This window comes from Podarcis raffonei, chromosome 13 (genome assembly GCF_027172205.1).
Source record: "Podarcis raffonei isolate rPodRaf1 chromosome 13, rPodRaf1.pri, whole genome shotgun sequence".
Lineage (NCBI taxonomy): Eukaryota > Metazoa > Chordata > Lepidosauria > Squamata > Lacertidae > Podarcis > Podarcis raffonei.
The window spans coordinates 25,908,039-25,925,039 of record NC_070614.1 but is presented as its reverse complement, the minus strand read 5'-3'; the positions used below and the strand labels follow the sequence as shown (position 1 = coordinate 25,925,039).

The window sequence follows — 17,001 nt, the reverse complement described above, 5'->3', positions numbered from 1 at the left end:
TGGTTTGAGAAAATATTGAATTATTTGGGCAGGTTTGAACAATTTGGGGCAATTAACATGTTAAAAGTTAAACAAACCTTGTGTTAAGGTATATAGAATTATACATATGGTTGATTTGAATATGTTATTATTGATTATGTATACCCAATGTAACAGCTGCCTGGGGGTTTTCACTGTTTGTTTTCACTGTTTGTGTTTTGGTTGTTGGTAAAAAAAATAAAAAATTAAACACACACACACACACACAACAAACAACCACACAAGCCTTTGGGAGGCAGAGACACAAGAGGGCATCAGAGGAGGGGGGGCGGGAAGAGGGACAGAGGCCAGTGTTGCCCACGGCACCCTTGACCATCATTCAAGGCATCCCAAGTTGCCACAGAACACTGGCTGAAAACCTCTGATCTACAGTCACAGCAAGCAGCGTAACTATCCAATGGTTTGGCTTCACTCCCAAAGGTGCACTCCTCCATTGTCTCCCAAGACAGACGTATGCTAAAATCTATTGTTCCTGAAGGATTTTTCTGTCCTATGGCAAATCTGGATAGCCTCACCCTTTGCATTTTATTTAACAGTGAAGATGACACATGTACCATCCCTTCATGTAGGAAAGTGGATGGACTTGTGTGGTAGGACAGCGAGGGGTCAGGAACCCTCAGCACCTGGAAAGCTCAGCTGGTTGCTCCTAGAGGCTAATCTTCCCTCGGTAGAATTATGGACCTGGCGTAGGGCACTTAACTAATGGCTTCGCCTAAACTCAAATCCCCCCTGTTTAATATCCCTAATGCTGCAAGATTGTCACAAGAGTGCCTGGACTAAAATTGTCTATCAAAAACTTCGCTCTTGTGGTTTATCACCACAACAGCTACACACTTTGGGTTTTAGTAAAGCAAACAGTCTAATTTGTCAGTGCCTAAATGGTATCGAGTGTCAGAACAACTTGGCCACAATAAGGAAATTTTGCCCATGATATGACTATTTTCCACCTTCCCATTTCAACTCTCTGGCACCCTATCTGCATAGATATCTAGCAATTCTAAAATATAGATGCGTTTTTACTCTCGCAAGATTGAATGTATTGTCCTCGGCTGTACTGGAGGGATGATTCCAAGAGATTACACATGAAAAATGCTTATGTCCCTGTGGAGATGGCAGTACCGAATTAGTGGCACATGCCCTTCTGCCTTGCACTCTTTATAAAGACTTGAGGAATGAGGTTATCCCTCTTTTATTGCCCAGCCACTGCCACAGTGTCCTTTCTCTTGGCAGATCAGGATGAGCAGATGACAGCAAAGGCTGCAAGGTTTTTAGCTGGGGCAATCAGAATAAGATCCACTATTTGACTATTGATTCAAAACCCTAAAATGTATTTTATATAATTGAGTTTTTATTTCTATTCTTTGTATATTGTATTGTTGTTTTATTGCTATGGCCAATGGCTGACGCAAATAAATATTCATTCATTCATTCATTCAGCTCAGTTGGTTAGAGCGTGGTGCTGATAACACCAAGGCTGCAGGTTCGATGCCCGTATGGAACAGCTGCATATTCTGGCATCGCAGGAGGTTGGACTAGATGACCCTCAGGGTCCCTTCCAACTCTATGGTTCTATGCAGCGAAATGCCATAAAGGGGGATGGATTTTCTAATTGTGTGTGATGCCCTTATGCTGCCATGTAACTCTGGCAGCCTGTTGGGCAGAACAAAGAAGCAAGTCAGCAGTTTCCAGCACGCCTCTTAAGGGTGTGCATCACCTCTGTGTGAATCCTGAATGACACAGCCGAGCAGAGCAGACTCTCACGTTCCCAAGTCGCATCACCCCATTAACAAGGCATGTTGAGGCGGGTCAGGGAGTCCCCAGCCTTCCAATCAGCTCTTTTGCCCTGTTTTTTTCTCCAGAAAGTTTAATTCATAACCTCTTTCCCTGCTTTTCTATTCTGAGAAATGAAACTAAATTAACTGAGGAAATGTTCCGTGTTTGAGAGGGGAGGGCTTGGAGAGGAGAAGGGAGATGGAAGAGAAGGAGAAGGAAGAATATGTGTGTTTTGTTTTGATGGTCTACTTTTTATTCACAGTTTTCCCAGTGGACTCAAAACACAGTGATTTGTGGGGAGAAATAAACAAAGTTGCTACTTATGTGGGTTATTGAGCAGGACATAACAGCAGCAAGAGGCTGCTGGATTAGGTCAGTGGTCAACCTGATGCCTGGAGGGGGGGGGCAAATTTGGCCTTGCACAGGGCTCTGTAGTACCCAAGTCCTCCACTGCTACCCACTGAAATCAATTAAGAAATACAAGATGCTAATGTATCTCAAGTGTGTTCACCCTCCCATATCCAAAATGGGGGGGGGGACACAAAATGGAGGAAGAAACTCAAACAGTCCAATAAGTACTGAGCAAGTAGGAATGGAATGCTCAATGTTGAGTGAGGGATGACAACAAGGAAAACTGGGGTGGGTAGGAAGGGGATGGAACAGAGTTTGCTGCAGGGCCCCACTTATTCTCTAGTGCCAATCCAAAATGACACCACCCCTATATGAGAATGAGGTATTATGCGACTCGGGAACATGAAAACCTGTGTTTTCGTGCTATATCTTTATGCCCGCCCACTCTGGGAGACCCAAAAAGAGCCCAATGGGAACTGAGCATGCCCAGTGGGCATGGAATGCCAACCGTATGTTGGGCAGGAGGAAACTGCATTGATAATACAGTTCCAAATTTCCACTCCTCCCTATCTTCAACATTTGCTCCATTGGCCCCATCACGATTTTCACCCCATTGAACCCCAGCCCTGACTTGCTGTCCCTCAATTCATTACCCCCACTTATGCTTTCATGGTTGCTGAGAGGTCCTGGCAGAAAACAGTTTCAGTTCCGAATCTTTCCTTTACCTTCTGCTTTTTATCTGGCTAAGCAACATTACTGCACCACCCTGATCCACACCCATTGCAACAATCGCTGGAACAATCTCTGGAATTTCTGTATTTGATGCTCTGCTAAGATCTGCCCTCCACCTGCCTGCTCCACATTCTCCAACCCCCCCCCTTCACTGACTCATCCTTGCCCTCTAGGATCTTGGTTGATCTTGCTCCCCCCCCCTTTTGCCTCCAAATCCCTGGAGTGTGCTGATCCTTTTCTTGAGCTTCTCTCTTCCAGCCTCCATCTTGACCCCTTTCAATTGGACCTCTACTCTCTGTGCTCCACTGAAACGGCCCTTGTTAAAAATCACAGGTGATCTTTTCACCGCCTAAGATCTCTGCTCTACTATTATCTTCCTTGAACTCCTTGACTTTTGCCTTTGAGCTAGGGATTGTGGAGAAATGAGTTCAGTTTGCATTTTTTATGTGAACCTGCCTCATTTGCTCTCCCCAAACCAATATGTGAGCTGAAACATGTCAATCCTTTGGAATTTGCACTTCTCTGAATTTTGCAATTTCCTGTAATACAATTTTGCAATTTTCGCTAATACATGCCTTTGAATGATCACTTAAAACTTCATGTACTAGGCTTAAGTGATCATACAAAGGCATATATTAGCGGAAATTGCAAAATCAATATACATTAATTGGCTGGAGAAGTGTCTTGCAAAATGTGTAGAAGTGTGAATTTCAAAGGAAGTTTCTATTTGTGCAAATTAGGTAGGCTTGCCCTTAAATGTGAACTGAACTGAATTTCCTCCCCATCCCTAGCGCTGGCTAGACCTGGGAGAAGAGCCCGGCAGCTGCTGCCCTTCGCTCTGGGAAGCTACTTTCTGCTTGCTTGCACTAAGCCATGGTTTCACTTTGTGTTGTGTATGAACCGGGCCACTGCATTCTACGAGGAAAGGAAGAACATCCCTTCAGGTGCATGGGGATTAACAGGATTTGAATCTTAATGAAATATAATAGGCCAACCATATTCTTTGTCATAATAAGCATTGCCTTGCCTAGATTGAACAAATGAAACTAGCCTAACAACTTGGGCAACAGAACCACTGAACCAGGTTGAAATCGTTGTTGGCATCCATCTGCCCCGAGAGACAATGGAGTGCGCCTCCAGAGATGAAATCAAACCACGATGTTAGCAGCGAGAGCCAGTGTGGTGTGAGAGCCAGTGTGGTGTAGTGGTTAAGAGCAGTAGACTCGTAATCTGGAGAACCGGGTTCACTTCCCCGCTCCTCCACATGCAGCTGCTGGGTGACCTTGGGCTAGTCACACTTCTCTGAAGTCTCTCAGCCCCACTCACCTCACAGAGTGTTTGTTGTGGGGGAGGAAGGGAAAGGAGAATGTTAGCCGCTTTGAGACTCCTTCGGGTAGTGATAAAGCAGGATATCAAATCCAAACTCTTCTTCTTCTTCTTAGCAGAACCAAAGTGACCTCCCCAGGGCACAAGCCTGGGCAGTGTGTATGGAGGTTCTGGGCTGCCCAGACAATAAGACTCTCATCTTGGCCTCACTGATGTGGTCCAAAGGAAAGGAAAGCAATGCATCTGGTACCAGCTGGGCTGCAGGAGTTGCTGGAAGGAGCCATGCAAGGCGCCATCCAACCATCTTAGGGACTTCACTCCAGATTTGTGTAGGGTTTACTCCTTCCAAAGATATTCTGCAAGGCAGCAGAGATTTAGGATGAGAGTTTCCCTTCTCCTAGATGAACTGCTTTCCCAGGTTGACAAGCCCCATCTCCCCCTCAGGGTGAAATATGTTTTTGGTAAAAAGTGAATTCTTTTAAATGGTTGCTTTCTGCGTCCCCAGTAGATGGCACTCTGTCCTTCTTAAAACTAGTTTGAAATGTGTTGTTTGATTGCAGTACTGTGTCCCATAGACCTGTGGTCTTTACGCTTGTTTGTTTTCCTTGCTCGCTTCCTTTTGTCTCTGTATTTATTTTAAAAACTCATTTATTTGCTTAGCGCTCTTCAACAGGGATCCTCCTTTAATTTTGCTTCCATTCCTTCTGTAATCAGATACCCAACATGGTGCCTTCCGGATGTTCATAGAATCGCAGAGCTGGAAGGGATCCCTAGGGTAATCTAGTCCATCGCCCTGCAATGCAGGAATCTCAGCTAAAGCACCCACAGCTTCCATCATCCTTAACTATCCCAGGAACTCCCATTTTCCCTGACTGGGATTTCAGTACTAGCTGGAGTGCCCCATGTTACTAAATCTTGAGGAAGTCTTGTCTTTTCAAACCTTTGTACTGACAATGCTAATAACATTTCTTTTTCTATTTTAATTTACATTTTTATTAATTTTTACATATATTTTCCAAACAGAACATATCGCCTCATCTCATCTTATACAACATTTTGGCTATTTTAGTCTGAGACTTCCATCAACCATGTCTAATGGTTTTCAAACCTCTTAATCTTACATTTGATCCTAACTATTCCTTTTAATAATCCATAGCTTAAAATCCATTCTCATAAATCTTTTCTGCAATATTTTATATGGTTCTCCTTACAAAACTTCTTGTAGTCCTACAAGAGTAGTCAGTTGTTAATAACATTTCTTGCCCTTTTTGTGTGTTTTCGAATGGAGACAAGTTGCCACAGTATTATGTATGTTCTGAGTACGGTTATTGCTTTTGGGTTGAATTGAGAAAATCACATAGAACTATGAAGTATGGTAGTCAGGAACATAGGAAAGCTATTGTATACTGAGTCAGACTGTTAGTATTGAGCTCAGGGCTTTCTACAGAGCTTGCCAACAATTCTCCAGGTTCTCAGGCAGAAGTCCTTTCGAATCCTAGCTGTGGATGACAGGAAATGAACCTGGGCCTTTTTGCCAGCCAAACACTTGCTCTGCCACTGTTTCATACCTGTGGATTTGAATATATGTACAGGCAGGACTTGCTATGTACTGCACATAGATTGGAAATCTGAAGTGTGAGGCTGTTCCTAAAGTGCAGCCAGCTGAGATAAAGCATGTGACTGACTTGCACGCAAAAATACCCCCCTCCACCCCAAATAACCAAAAGTCCTGGGAGATTCAAGATACAAGATTTCCTAAAGTATCCTCTGGTCTGATTTTAACGGCTCAGGACCGCAATACCTCATGGACCGCTTCTTTCCATATGAACATCCCCAGACCCCAAGACCATCTTCTGAGGCCCTTCTTCGTGTGCCTCCTCCTCGAGAGGTCTGGAGGGTGGCAACACGAGAACGGGGCCTTCTCTGCAGGGGCACCCCATCTGTGGGATGCTCTCCCCAGGGAAATCCGCCTGGCGCCTTCATTACACACCTTTAGGCACCAGGCACAAACGTTCATTTTTAACCAGGCCTTTGGTTGATCTGTTTGACGTACACCCTTTTAAAATGTGGCTCTTTTGTGGGGTGTGTGTGTGTTATTGGGTTGTTGTTTTTATTCTGATTATATATGTTGTGATCTTTTCTGTTTTACTTATTGCATGGCCCAACCACCTGGCTGGGAGCAGCAGGAGAGGAGGATGCAAGGACAGGGCGGGCATTACTTGGCATGGGAGGTGGGCACCCCTGCTATATTCCTCTTGGAACAATGCCATCCACACCAAGCCACAATCCACCCAATGAAACCACCTGTGATGGAACCTGGAATGACTTGTAAGATAACCCACCATGCAAGCTGAAGCAGAGCTTTTATTGAATCACTCGGCTAGAGAGAAATTTCAAATGCATCTTTGCTTCTGTAACATTTCGTGCTTAAGAGAGGAAAGCGGCAACTGGAGAAAAAGTAAACCTAGTAATTGCGCACATTTGCAGAACAAATCGTTGAAGCTTTTCTCTTATATCTTCTCTTCAACTTCCTTAACTTGGGATGAAACCACTTTGCCATCCACGACCTCTTCGACGATGGTCTTGATCTTCCTGGTTTTGTTTGGATCTGAGTAAAAAAAACACAGAAGTTTCACGAACCGTTTCACTTTCACACGACCTGTTTCACGTTTGCCAAGTGTTCAGTTTAGCTCGGGATACTTTAAATGAAAGTGCTTGCTCTGGCAGAGTCAGTAAATGAATCCGAGAGGCGAAACATGCTTGTGGGTGCTACAGGAGCTTGGAAAAACAAAGGCTTCGTCCTCCAGGTGGCAGTAAGCAAAAAAGGAGATGTTAGTGCAAGGTCAAAGTATTCAGACCAGCGGTTTATGGCATTTCGAAGGGGCGGAGCCAAATTGTCCCCCAAAGAATGCTTCAAGGGCCAGTGGTGGTGGGCAAGCCAGAGGCAAAAGTGGACAGAGCAATGAATGCCAATTTTGCCTTTGTACAGTAGAGACAGTACAGTCTTTGTACAGATGAGAAGACATCTGAAGGCAGCCCTGTTTAGGGAAGCTTTTAATGTTCAATAGGTTATTGTATGGTAGTGTTTTGTTGGAAGCCGCCCAGAGTGGCTGGGGAAACCCAGCCAGATGGGCAGGGTATAAATAATAATTTATTATTATTATTATTATTATTGGCTTGTTCCTGAACACACTGATACTCCCATACTTTTTATCCCCCATCTTGACAAGCAAAAGCAATGATCACAGTTAAGGGATTTGCTCCAGCCAGGCAAAAAACCCACAAGAAGGGCATGAAGCAAGGCTGATGGGGGCCAGACGGCCATAGTTCCCCCCTGGTGCTTGTGGTTTCCTGCTTCTGCTATATACCATTAGCAAACCCATTTTCCAGGTGTGGGTCTTTCATAGCTCCAAACATTTCCACAAATGGGAGGTAACACTCTCAGTAAGCTTGGGGGACAATCCCCAGTTTGTCTTATTTATTTATTGCACATAGTCCCAGACTCCTTCTGGAGAAAAGCCAATTCATAAATGAAATAAATAATGATTTTATATGGGGCTGGGTGGAACTCTAAGAGGGAATATTCTACACAAGCCCAGTAAAGACTGAGCAGGTTTAGTGGCAACCGTCTGCTGAGCTGACTAAATGCTGAGGAGGAAATGGAAAACCTGGGGGGTGAGAAAGGGGAATGGAATGGAGTATCCCAGGAAAGGGCATGGCATGGCTGGCTGGCTGGCTGGAATCCCGAACTCATTTGCATTGTTATGTATTTTTGGCAGGCCCAAGCTGTGCGACTGCAATCCTAATGTTTGCTCACCGCGAGAAGAATCCACCGACTTGACACTTGCCACGGAAGCACTTTCAAATGACCTGTGGAGAGACGGTAGAAATGTCAGGCTGCATCCTTTTGTCAGAATCGGGCACAGTAAAGACAGAGCAAGCTCAGAGTACACCCACACTATACCTTGAAAGCACAATTTGAGGCGCATTCTTCCTCTCAAATAATTTTGGGTTCTGTAGTTTACCCCTCACAGGTTTACAGTTCCCAGAAACCCTTAAAAACCACAACTCCCATAATTCCTTGAGGGAGGAAAATGTGCTTCCAATGTGCTTTATGTAGGTACATTGTATGCTCAGTCTCAGTGTGAGAGAACAGGCACCGCAGTGAGAGAGGTAAATTTGGCGGTCTTCCTACCCAACTTCGCCATCTAGCAGTCGGCGGTAAGTCTCAATCTCCATCTCGAGACGGGCCTTGATATCCAGGAGATGCTGATATTCCACATTTTGCCGCTCCATGTCTGCTCGGACCTGGAAAAGCTGGGATTCCAGGTTTCCAATTTGAAGCTGCATTTGGGCCAGCTGGGCGCAGTAGCCTGCTTCGGTTTCTCCTAGAGTGTCTTCAAGAGATTTTTTCTGTATTGAAAGAAAGAGAGGTGCGTTAGCCCAATACACAAGAAATGAAGTGGAAGAAGTAGGTTGTATTTTGTCAGATAGTGGCACCCATATGACTCTTGAATGGAAGACAGGGCAACCCACAGGCCCAATAGCACATGGCTTACAAACCTATGTAACTGTGGCCCAGTTGCCTCTTTTGAAGAGGAAAAAGCCAGGTCTAGGAAGGGAGATCAAGAGGGGAGACAAACAACTGGCAGGAAATAGTCCCGAACCCCCTTCCCTGCCTGTTGCTCTCTTCTGAAAATGCCCACCTCCAAATGCACATGTCTGGAACCCCACAGAAAGAAAAACTTCTCGAAAAGTTGCATGTAATGTGCTGTTTGGCTCTCAGATAGATATGGACCACTCTGTCTTCTCTCTGTTCCTTATTTTTCAGATCGTAAGCTCAGTTTGCTACGTTCCCACACTGCATGGCAATTTTGTTTTCCACCCCCCAAAAGCCCCCGTGAAAATTTGTCGGCATTTTGCGTGTACTTCCCCCACCCCAATCTATACATTTTTTTTGCATGCAATTTGCACGTTGTTTCCACAAATATATGCGCTTTAATATGCATGTCCTGCAAGAGATACATTTTGTGCACACAGTTGTGAGTATTTGCTTATCTTTTCAGGGAATGCATGTTAGGCAGGTTCGTGTTAATAGGCAAACCGAACCAAATTTCTTCCCCATGCCTTCCCTCAGGTAGCTTGAAAAATGGTAGGACTTCTAGCTGTTGATTTTGGTACTTGTCAGATCCTCACTGGCTCATAGTGAGATATCATTCAGTCATGGTCACTCTGCCTGTGACTAAGCAACTTTTGCTCCTCTCTAGTCATGTGTCCTGTGCCCAGGTTTTTGTCATGACTTCCTGTTTCCCTTTGTTTCTTTTTAATTTAAATTTCCTGATTTATACCCGCCTTCTGGTTCAAATCAGCCCCTCCTCACAGATGGCCCATGTTCAAGTCCCAAGACAGTGGTACCTCAGGTTAAGTACTTAATTCGTTCCGGAGGTCCGTTCTTAACCTGAAACTGTTCTTAACCTGAAGACCACTTTAGCTAATGGGGCCTCCTGCTGCCACCGGAGCACGATTTCTGTTCCCATCCTGAAGCAAAGTTCTTAACCCGAGGTACTATTTCTGGGTTAGTGGAGTCTGTAACCTGAAGTGTATGTAACCTGAAGCGTATGTAACCCAAGGTACCACCGTATTCCTCAACCAGGTGCTCTCCAGACATCATGTCTCACCAAACCCAGTAGCTGGAGCTGATGGGAGTTGTAGTCTAAAAAAAACATGAGGGCACCAGATTGGAGAAGGCTGATCTAAGTTTCGACTGGAACAGAGGTGAGAACTATTGCCATAATCTTCACATTCATGCTCTAAGCTAGGCCAGTATCTTCATTTTCCCACTCTGCCCCATGGACAGCTTCTGCAGCTACCAACCCCCTTTTCAGCTTGCTAAACCACAGAATCCAGCTCCCCATTGAGACTGGTGCCTGGGTGGATAAAATACTAATCCACCATGCTGTCAGGCTTGAGCCAACACCTCACTTGATGTTTTCCTGCTGGGCCTGGCTTCTGTCGCTGCCAGTGTGAGTCAACTTACCACAAGTTTACTGAATTCACCCTTATTTGCAGCCTCTGCCTCCTCTCTCTGCCGTGCCCCATTGTGCTGATTTAAAGGTCACGTCCGCAAAAGGTAAACATAAGAGACATTAAAGGCCCCAGTGGGTGGATTCCCATACCATAGCGAGTTGCGACTGCAGCTCAATCTCCAGGCTTTGCAACGTACGCCTCAGGTCCGTGATTTCGCTCTTCCCCGACTGGAGCTGCTCGGTGTTTGTAGAGATCTCTCTCTTCAGCTCTCCGCTCTGAAACATCAAATGCCGGGATGAGGGGAGAAGGACAGGAAGGGAGCAGCTCACCTCAGAGCACTAGCTTTTGCCATTTGACCTGAGCAAATGGTTTTGTTCCCAAGGTGGTCACCTTTTCGTTGAACCAGGCTTCAGCTTCTTTGCGGTGCTGTTCAGCAACTGCCTCATACTGGGCTCTCATGTCATTCAGGAGTTTGGTCAAGTCAATCCCTGGAGCAGCATCCATCTCCACACTGACTTGACCCCCAACACTGCCCTGGAGTCCTTGGAGCTCCTGCGAAGACCAAATAGAAACAAGCAGTCTTTATTTTATTCGTTTGTTAAGCTTAAAAGGTAAAGGGACCCCTGACCATTAGGTCCAGTCGTGGACGACTCTGGGGTTGCGCTGCTCATCTCGCTTTATTGGCCGAAGAAGCCGGCGTACAGCTTCCGGGTCATGTGGCCAGCATGACTAAGCTGCTTCTGGCGAAACCAGAGCAGTGCATGGAAACACTGTTTACCTTCCTGCTGGAGTGGTACCTTTTTCTCTACTTGCACTTTGACGTGCTTTCGAACTGCTAGGTGGCAGGAGCAGGGACCAAGCAACGGGAGCTCACCCTGTCGCGGGGATTCAAACTGCCTCATACTGTTAAACTTACTATACTTTTTTTAAAAAAACAAGTTCACCAGCCCTTTTATTAAAACAAACACAAAAGTAGCTCAAAGCGACTTACAGCAACAAATAAATAAAACACTCATCAAAACCAGCATAAAAACGAAACAGGAGAAGGAGCTAAAACTCATTCTTTCCAAAGGCAGGACTAATCCATCTGACCCACTGAAGGAGGCCACAGATAATCAAAAGCCAAGGGCTTGGCAGAAATGAAAAGATTTTGCCTGGCACCCAAAGGTAAGTAATGATGGCACCAGGTGAGCCTCCCTCTGGAGGGCGCTCCACAAGTGGGGAGCCACCACAGAAAAGGCCCATTCTTGTGTTGCCACCCTCTGGACCTCCCATGCAGGAGACTCGCCAAGAAGAAAATGTTTTATGCCTGCTCAGATTCTAGAATAATACACCATTCAGGGCAGTGGTTCCTAAACTCCCCCTGCCCTAGACCACTTTTAAATGGTTAAGGGTTTTGGAGAACCAATTCACGATCTTTTTGCCTGCCATAGCAGTTAGAATGACTTGTCCTTGATTCTGTATAATTTTTAAACTGAACATTTGAATGTTTCTTTTAATATATATGTGTGTGTGTGTGTATTACAATAAAAGCAGAAATTAAAAATATAATTAGAACTCAATGTGAGCATTTGATGCAATGGATGTGCCTTTCACTCTGCCTTTCTGGCTGCCAATCCTCTCGGCTCCTTTTAGGTACCCTCTCCCGGTCACTTCCAGGCCATCCTGCCTCTTAGAACAACAGAGCAGCCACTGAGCCTGCTATTCACAGTGGCTACTACTGCCATTCACCCCAGACATGTTGAGGAACACCTGGGTGAAACTTTTGAACTGCTCGTGGTCCATGGACCACAGTTTGGGAACCCCTCATTTGGGGTTTAAGAAGCTTTCTGATAGGAAGAAGCACTTCACATTTCTTGTGGCATCCAAGTATACCAGAGTTCGACTGTGTTTGCCCCAACACACACATATTTGGCAATGGAGCTAACCCTTAGCCCTAAAACTGCCTCTATGAGCAGATCCACAATATACATTTGAAGTATATCCAACACACATTTAAAACACATGGCTCCTCCTATTATAATAATTAGTTATTTATACTCCACCCATCTAGCTGGGTTTCCCCAGCCACTCTGGGCGGCTTCCAACAGAATATTAAAATACAATAGTCTATTAAACATTAAAAGCTTCCCTAAACAGGGCTGCTTTCAGATGTCTTCTAAAAGTCTGGTAGTTGTTTTTCTCGTTGACATCTGGTGGGAGGGCGTTCCACAGGGCGGGTGCTACTACCAAGAAGGCCCTCTGCCTGGTTCCCTGTAACTTGGCTTCTCACAGCGTCGGAACCGCCAGAAAGCCCTCGGAACTGGACCTCAGTGTCCGGGCAGAATGATGGAGGTTGAGACGCTCCTTCATGTATACTGGACCGAGGCCGTTTAGGGCTTTAAAGGTCATCACCAACACTTTGAATTGTGCTCAGAAACATACTGGGAGCCAGTGTAGACCTTTCAAGACCAGTGTTATGTGGTCTCGGCGGCCGCTCCCAGTCACCAGTCTAGCTGCCGCATTCTGGATTAGTTGTAGTTTCCTGGTCACCTTCAAAGGTAGCCCTACATAGAGCGCATTGCAGTAGTCCAAGCGAGAGATAACTAGAGCGAGACAGTCCGCGGGCAGGTAGGGTCTCAGCCTGCGTACCAGATGGAGCTGGTAGACAGCTGCCCTGGGAACTGTAGTTCCCCTCTCACAGAGCTACCCTTTCCAGCACCCTCAATGAACTGTAGAAGTCTTTGTGGGAAGACCTATGTACATTGAAAATGCTTTAAATTTATGGTGAGGATCTGCCCTAAAGCAAGGGTTGGAGAACAAGATCCAGCAAGCAGGCCTGACTCTGGCTTCCTCTTGAAAAATGAAAACAAACTAAACAAACAAACTGAAATAATGTAAGTACAACATGGCCTACCTCCTCATGGTTCTTCTTGAGGTATGCCAGCTCCTCGTTCAGAGTCTCTATCTGCATCTCCAAGTCAGCCCTGGTCAAAGTCAGTTCATCCAGGACTCTGCGAAGGCCATTAATGTCGGCCTCGACACTCTGGCGAAGTGCCACTTCATTCTCGAATCTAAGAAGAAATTAGACACAGAGCTCTTTCTGTTAAACAAACGGCATCGTATCAAATGACTTGATGTAGCTGGATCTATGTGATCGGCACCTGACCTTACTACTATTTATTTACAAATGCAAAAGAGTAGGTACAGATCACGTAGCTAAAGAAGATGATAGATTTGGAGCGGGGAGGTGAATATTTCATAAGGAATGGGTGTCTACTTACTTCAGCCTGAAATCATCAGCTGCCAGCCTTGCATTGTCAATTTGAAGAACAACCCGGGCATTTTCGATCGTTGCGTTGATGATCTGGGAAACAAGAAGAACGTTTCTAGAGAACGCAGCTCTGCCCAGACCATTGCTTGTTCATGAGTACTGACATTTCACTAGTAATTCTAAAATAAATACATGCAGATAGAACGGCACATGGAAATAAAACATGCCTGCAAACCACACACAGCAGCTAACTTGGGATGGCAGCCAACTAAGATTCACTCACGGTAGACACACTGAAATTAATGACCATGGCATAGGCCCACTCTGTCCTATACATCTAAAGCAGTGGCTCTCAACCTGTGGGTCCCCAGATGTTGTTGGACTACAACTCCCATCATCCCTGAGCTCTGGCCTTGCTAGCTAGGGATGTTGGGACTTGTAGTCCAACAACATCTGGGGACCCACAGGTTGAGAAAGGCTGATCTAAAGCATCATCATACCACTTCAAGCAGCCGTGGATTCCCCCAAAGAATCTTGGGAACTGTAGTTAGTTAAGGGTACTGAGAGAAGTTAGGAGACCTGTCTACCCATTGCGGAGCAACAGTTCCCAGAATGCCTCAACAATCAATGCCTCTTCGGAGGGCATCATTGGCGGGGGGAGGGGAAATTGCTCACCTTGTTCCTGAGATCTTCAATGATAGGGTAGTATCTACTGTAATCTCTACCGGTCCCTGGGCCACCAGCCCCAGGGCCATTTTTCTCGTACCATTCGCGGATCTTGCGTTCCAGTTCAGTATTGGCTTCTTCCAGCGAACGCACCCTGTCCAGGTAGGCAGCCAGGCGGTCGTTCAGGTTCTGCATGGTTTCCTTTTCAGTACCTGATAGAAGGCTGCTTTCTCCCCCTCCTCCTCCTCCTCCTCCAGACCCAAAGCCACCTCCAAAGCCAGCTCCTAACCCTCCCCCGTAGCCCCCTCCTAGCCCTCCACCATAGCCCCCTCCTAACCCTCCACCATATCCACCACCTAGTCCTCCACCAAACCCACTGCCTCCTCCATATCCTCCTCCTCCTCCATATCCACCGCCGCTACTGCTACCAAAGTTGAGCAGAGACCCGCCGCCAAACCCCCCGAAGCTCCCTGCGCTGCTGCTGCTAGATAGCCTAAGAGAGCCTCCTCCGTATCCGCTCCGGGAGGAGAACTGGCGAGGCCCTGAGGATGCTCGGATGGAGAGGGCCATGGCGTACTAGAAGGACCTTGCTTGGCAGAACCTACTGAAGGGCTGGCAGAGTAAAGCAGAACAGCCTTAATGTAGGATTGGGCTTTATATATGGAAACAAAGGGAGTGTTTGATTGCAGAAGTCCACACCTCCTTAGGCAACATACTTTCATCTCTTTGCCCATTTAATTATCTCCTGGCCAAGCTGGATGATGTGTGCAAACCCAAATTGTCTGCTGGTGTGGAAACATAGCGCCCTCCAGGTATTTGCTCTGCTAACAGGGGCGGATTTGGGTGGAGTGGAGTCACCACTCCATGTAATGCAGCTCTGGCTGGAAATATCTTCTAGCTTATTAAGCCTCCCTCCAGTTTCTAAAATCATTTACCTTCATTTCTTCAGCATACTTGAATATCTCTCCCCCTATCTATCTATCTATCTATCTATCATCTATCTATATCTATCTATCTATCATCTATCATCTCTCTCTCTCTCTCTCTCTCTCTCATGGTTCTGGATAATAATAATAATGCCCCGATCTTTCTTTTCAATGGAGCCCAGGGCAGCAACATGTTAAAACAATACAATTAAACACCAACATGTTAAAACAATACAATTAAAAATAAAATAAAAGCATATTTAAAGCAATTAAAATCATCTGAAAACATTTAAAAATATAAATCCTTTTGGTTTTAAAATATAATTTTAAAAACATAAATAGTTTTGGTTTAAAAATAAAAGCCCATTTAAATTGCATTGCCTGTATACACAACACAGTGCAAATATGATGGATGGATGGATGGTGTAAATCAAATTCTCTGCTTGCACTAAAGAAACCAACCAATATGTACTGCATTTTGCTGGTACTGACAAATCATTATCTTTCTTTTCTTCCCTCCCTGTGTAAATGTGACTGTCTTAATAGACCCTTCCTCCCACCCCCCTCCATGCAGCAATTGTGTTGTATTTTGAACGTAATGTTTTGTTTCCTTCCCCTAAATAATAGGAAGGGGGAATCAGGCTTGGTGGCGTAACGTGAGTGGATTTAATCCCCCGTAATGGTTGCAATGCAATTTCCCTTTCCCCAAGGTGCTATTGGCTACCAGCGGATGTGATAGGGGAGATTTTTATTAGGCCTGCAATGGGGATGGGCATTAATTGCCTACAGGCTGTGATCTCGGTCCTGACCCCCCTCTACAGCCATTACTCAGATACAGGAAACTCAGTGATCGTGTCGGAGATGCCATCTTGAGTTTATCACTTTGCAATGGACCCAAGCCCTGCGGCTTATAGGTGTGGTGCATGTTTGTTTTTGACAGGGATTTCTTATGAATGGTATTGGAGCAAGAAGTCAAGAATCTGAAAGAATTATTTCTCTTTTCTTCTTCTTCTTTTTCATAGAATCGGCTAGTGACTCATGCCTGTGAAACCGAGGAGTGGTTTTTTTGGCTCTTTTGCACGGATCAAGATCATCAAAGCGGGAAGGGTAGTTTTTTCCCTCCCTCTCTCTCTCTCCAAAGGACGACTTTATATATCTGTATATTTTCCTTTGTTGGGAAACAACAACAGAATCTTCCTGTTTTCGGAGGCCTACGTGTTTGCCAAAGGGGATGTGTGTTAGCTGACAGGCAAAGGATTACTTCATGTATCAAAAAGATAAAAAGGAGCTGGGAGGATAATAAGGAAGCAGTGGTATTGTTCGAGGCAGGTGTCAGGGGCAGCTGCCCTGGGTGCAAACCGGACAAGGCAACAGGGGCATCCTATCCCATCCAGTTTTGTGTGGTTAGCCGCTATTAAAATGCTGTCAATTTACCTGTTTGCTCGCTTATAGTGTTTCGATCCTACCTTAGCATGGAAAGAAATGCTCAACGCAGCTGAAAATCAGCATGTCAGAACCAACAAATAGCATGCGTAATAAACAATAAGAAGAAGAGGATTTGACAAATCGAAGGAGGAAAATGCCTTGGGCTCCCAGTACGTTTCCAAGCACAATTCAAAGTGTTGGTGCTGACCTTTAAAACCCTAAACGGCTTTGGCCCAGTAGACCTGAAGGAGTGTCTCCACCCCCATCGTTCAGCCCGGACACTGAGGTCCAGCGCCGAGGGCCTTCTGGTTCCCTCACTGTGAGGAGTAAAGCTACAGGGAACCAGGCAGAGGGCCTTGTCAGTAGTGGCGCCCGCCCTGTGGAACGCCCTCCCATCAGATGTCAAGGCAATAAACAACTATTTTACTTTTGGCTTTGAATAAACATACACAAACATATTCACTGTTATTATAATAGATAGAT

General features: G+C 45.5%; 1 protein-coding gene across 1 annotated transcript; it reads right to left on the bottom strand.

Moving 5' to 3' along the window:
- Positions 1 to 6,567: 6,567 nt before the first annotated feature.
- Positions 6,568 to 14,926, bottom strand: LOC128400023 (keratin, type I cytoskeletal 12-like). Its single transcript, XM_053361967.1, has 8 exons — positions 14,177 to 14,926; positions 13,512 to 13,594; positions 13,145 to 13,301; positions 10,639 to 10,800; positions 10,398 to 10,523; positions 8,417 to 8,634; positions 8,039 to 8,091; positions 6,568 to 6,829 (listed from the first exon to the last, which is right to left on the bottom strand). Exons 1-8 carry the CDS (start codon positions 14,735 to 14,737, stop codon positions 6,732 to 6,734), a joined length of 1,458 nt encoding a protein of 485 aa, XP_053217942.1. The 5' UTR covers positions 14,738 to 14,926; the 3' UTR covers positions 6,568 to 6,731.
- Positions 14,927 to 17,001: the final 2,075 nt, after the last annotated feature.

Excerpts from the sequence above, each read along its gene's own strand:
- LOC128400023 (XM_053361967.1), bottom strand. The coding sequence starts at position 14,737 with ATGGCCCTCTCCATCCGAGCATCCTCAGGGCCTCGCCAGTTCTCCTCC. Across the intron at positions 13,302-13,511 it reads GCTGATGATTTCAGGCTGAA|ATTCGAGAATGAAGTGGCAC; the intron begins GTAAGTAGACAC and ends ATTTCTTCTTAG. Across the intron at positions 8,635-10,397 it reads TGCAGTCGCAACTCGCTATG|AAAAAATCTCTTGAAGACAC; the intron begins GTATGGGAATCC and ends CTTTCAATACAG.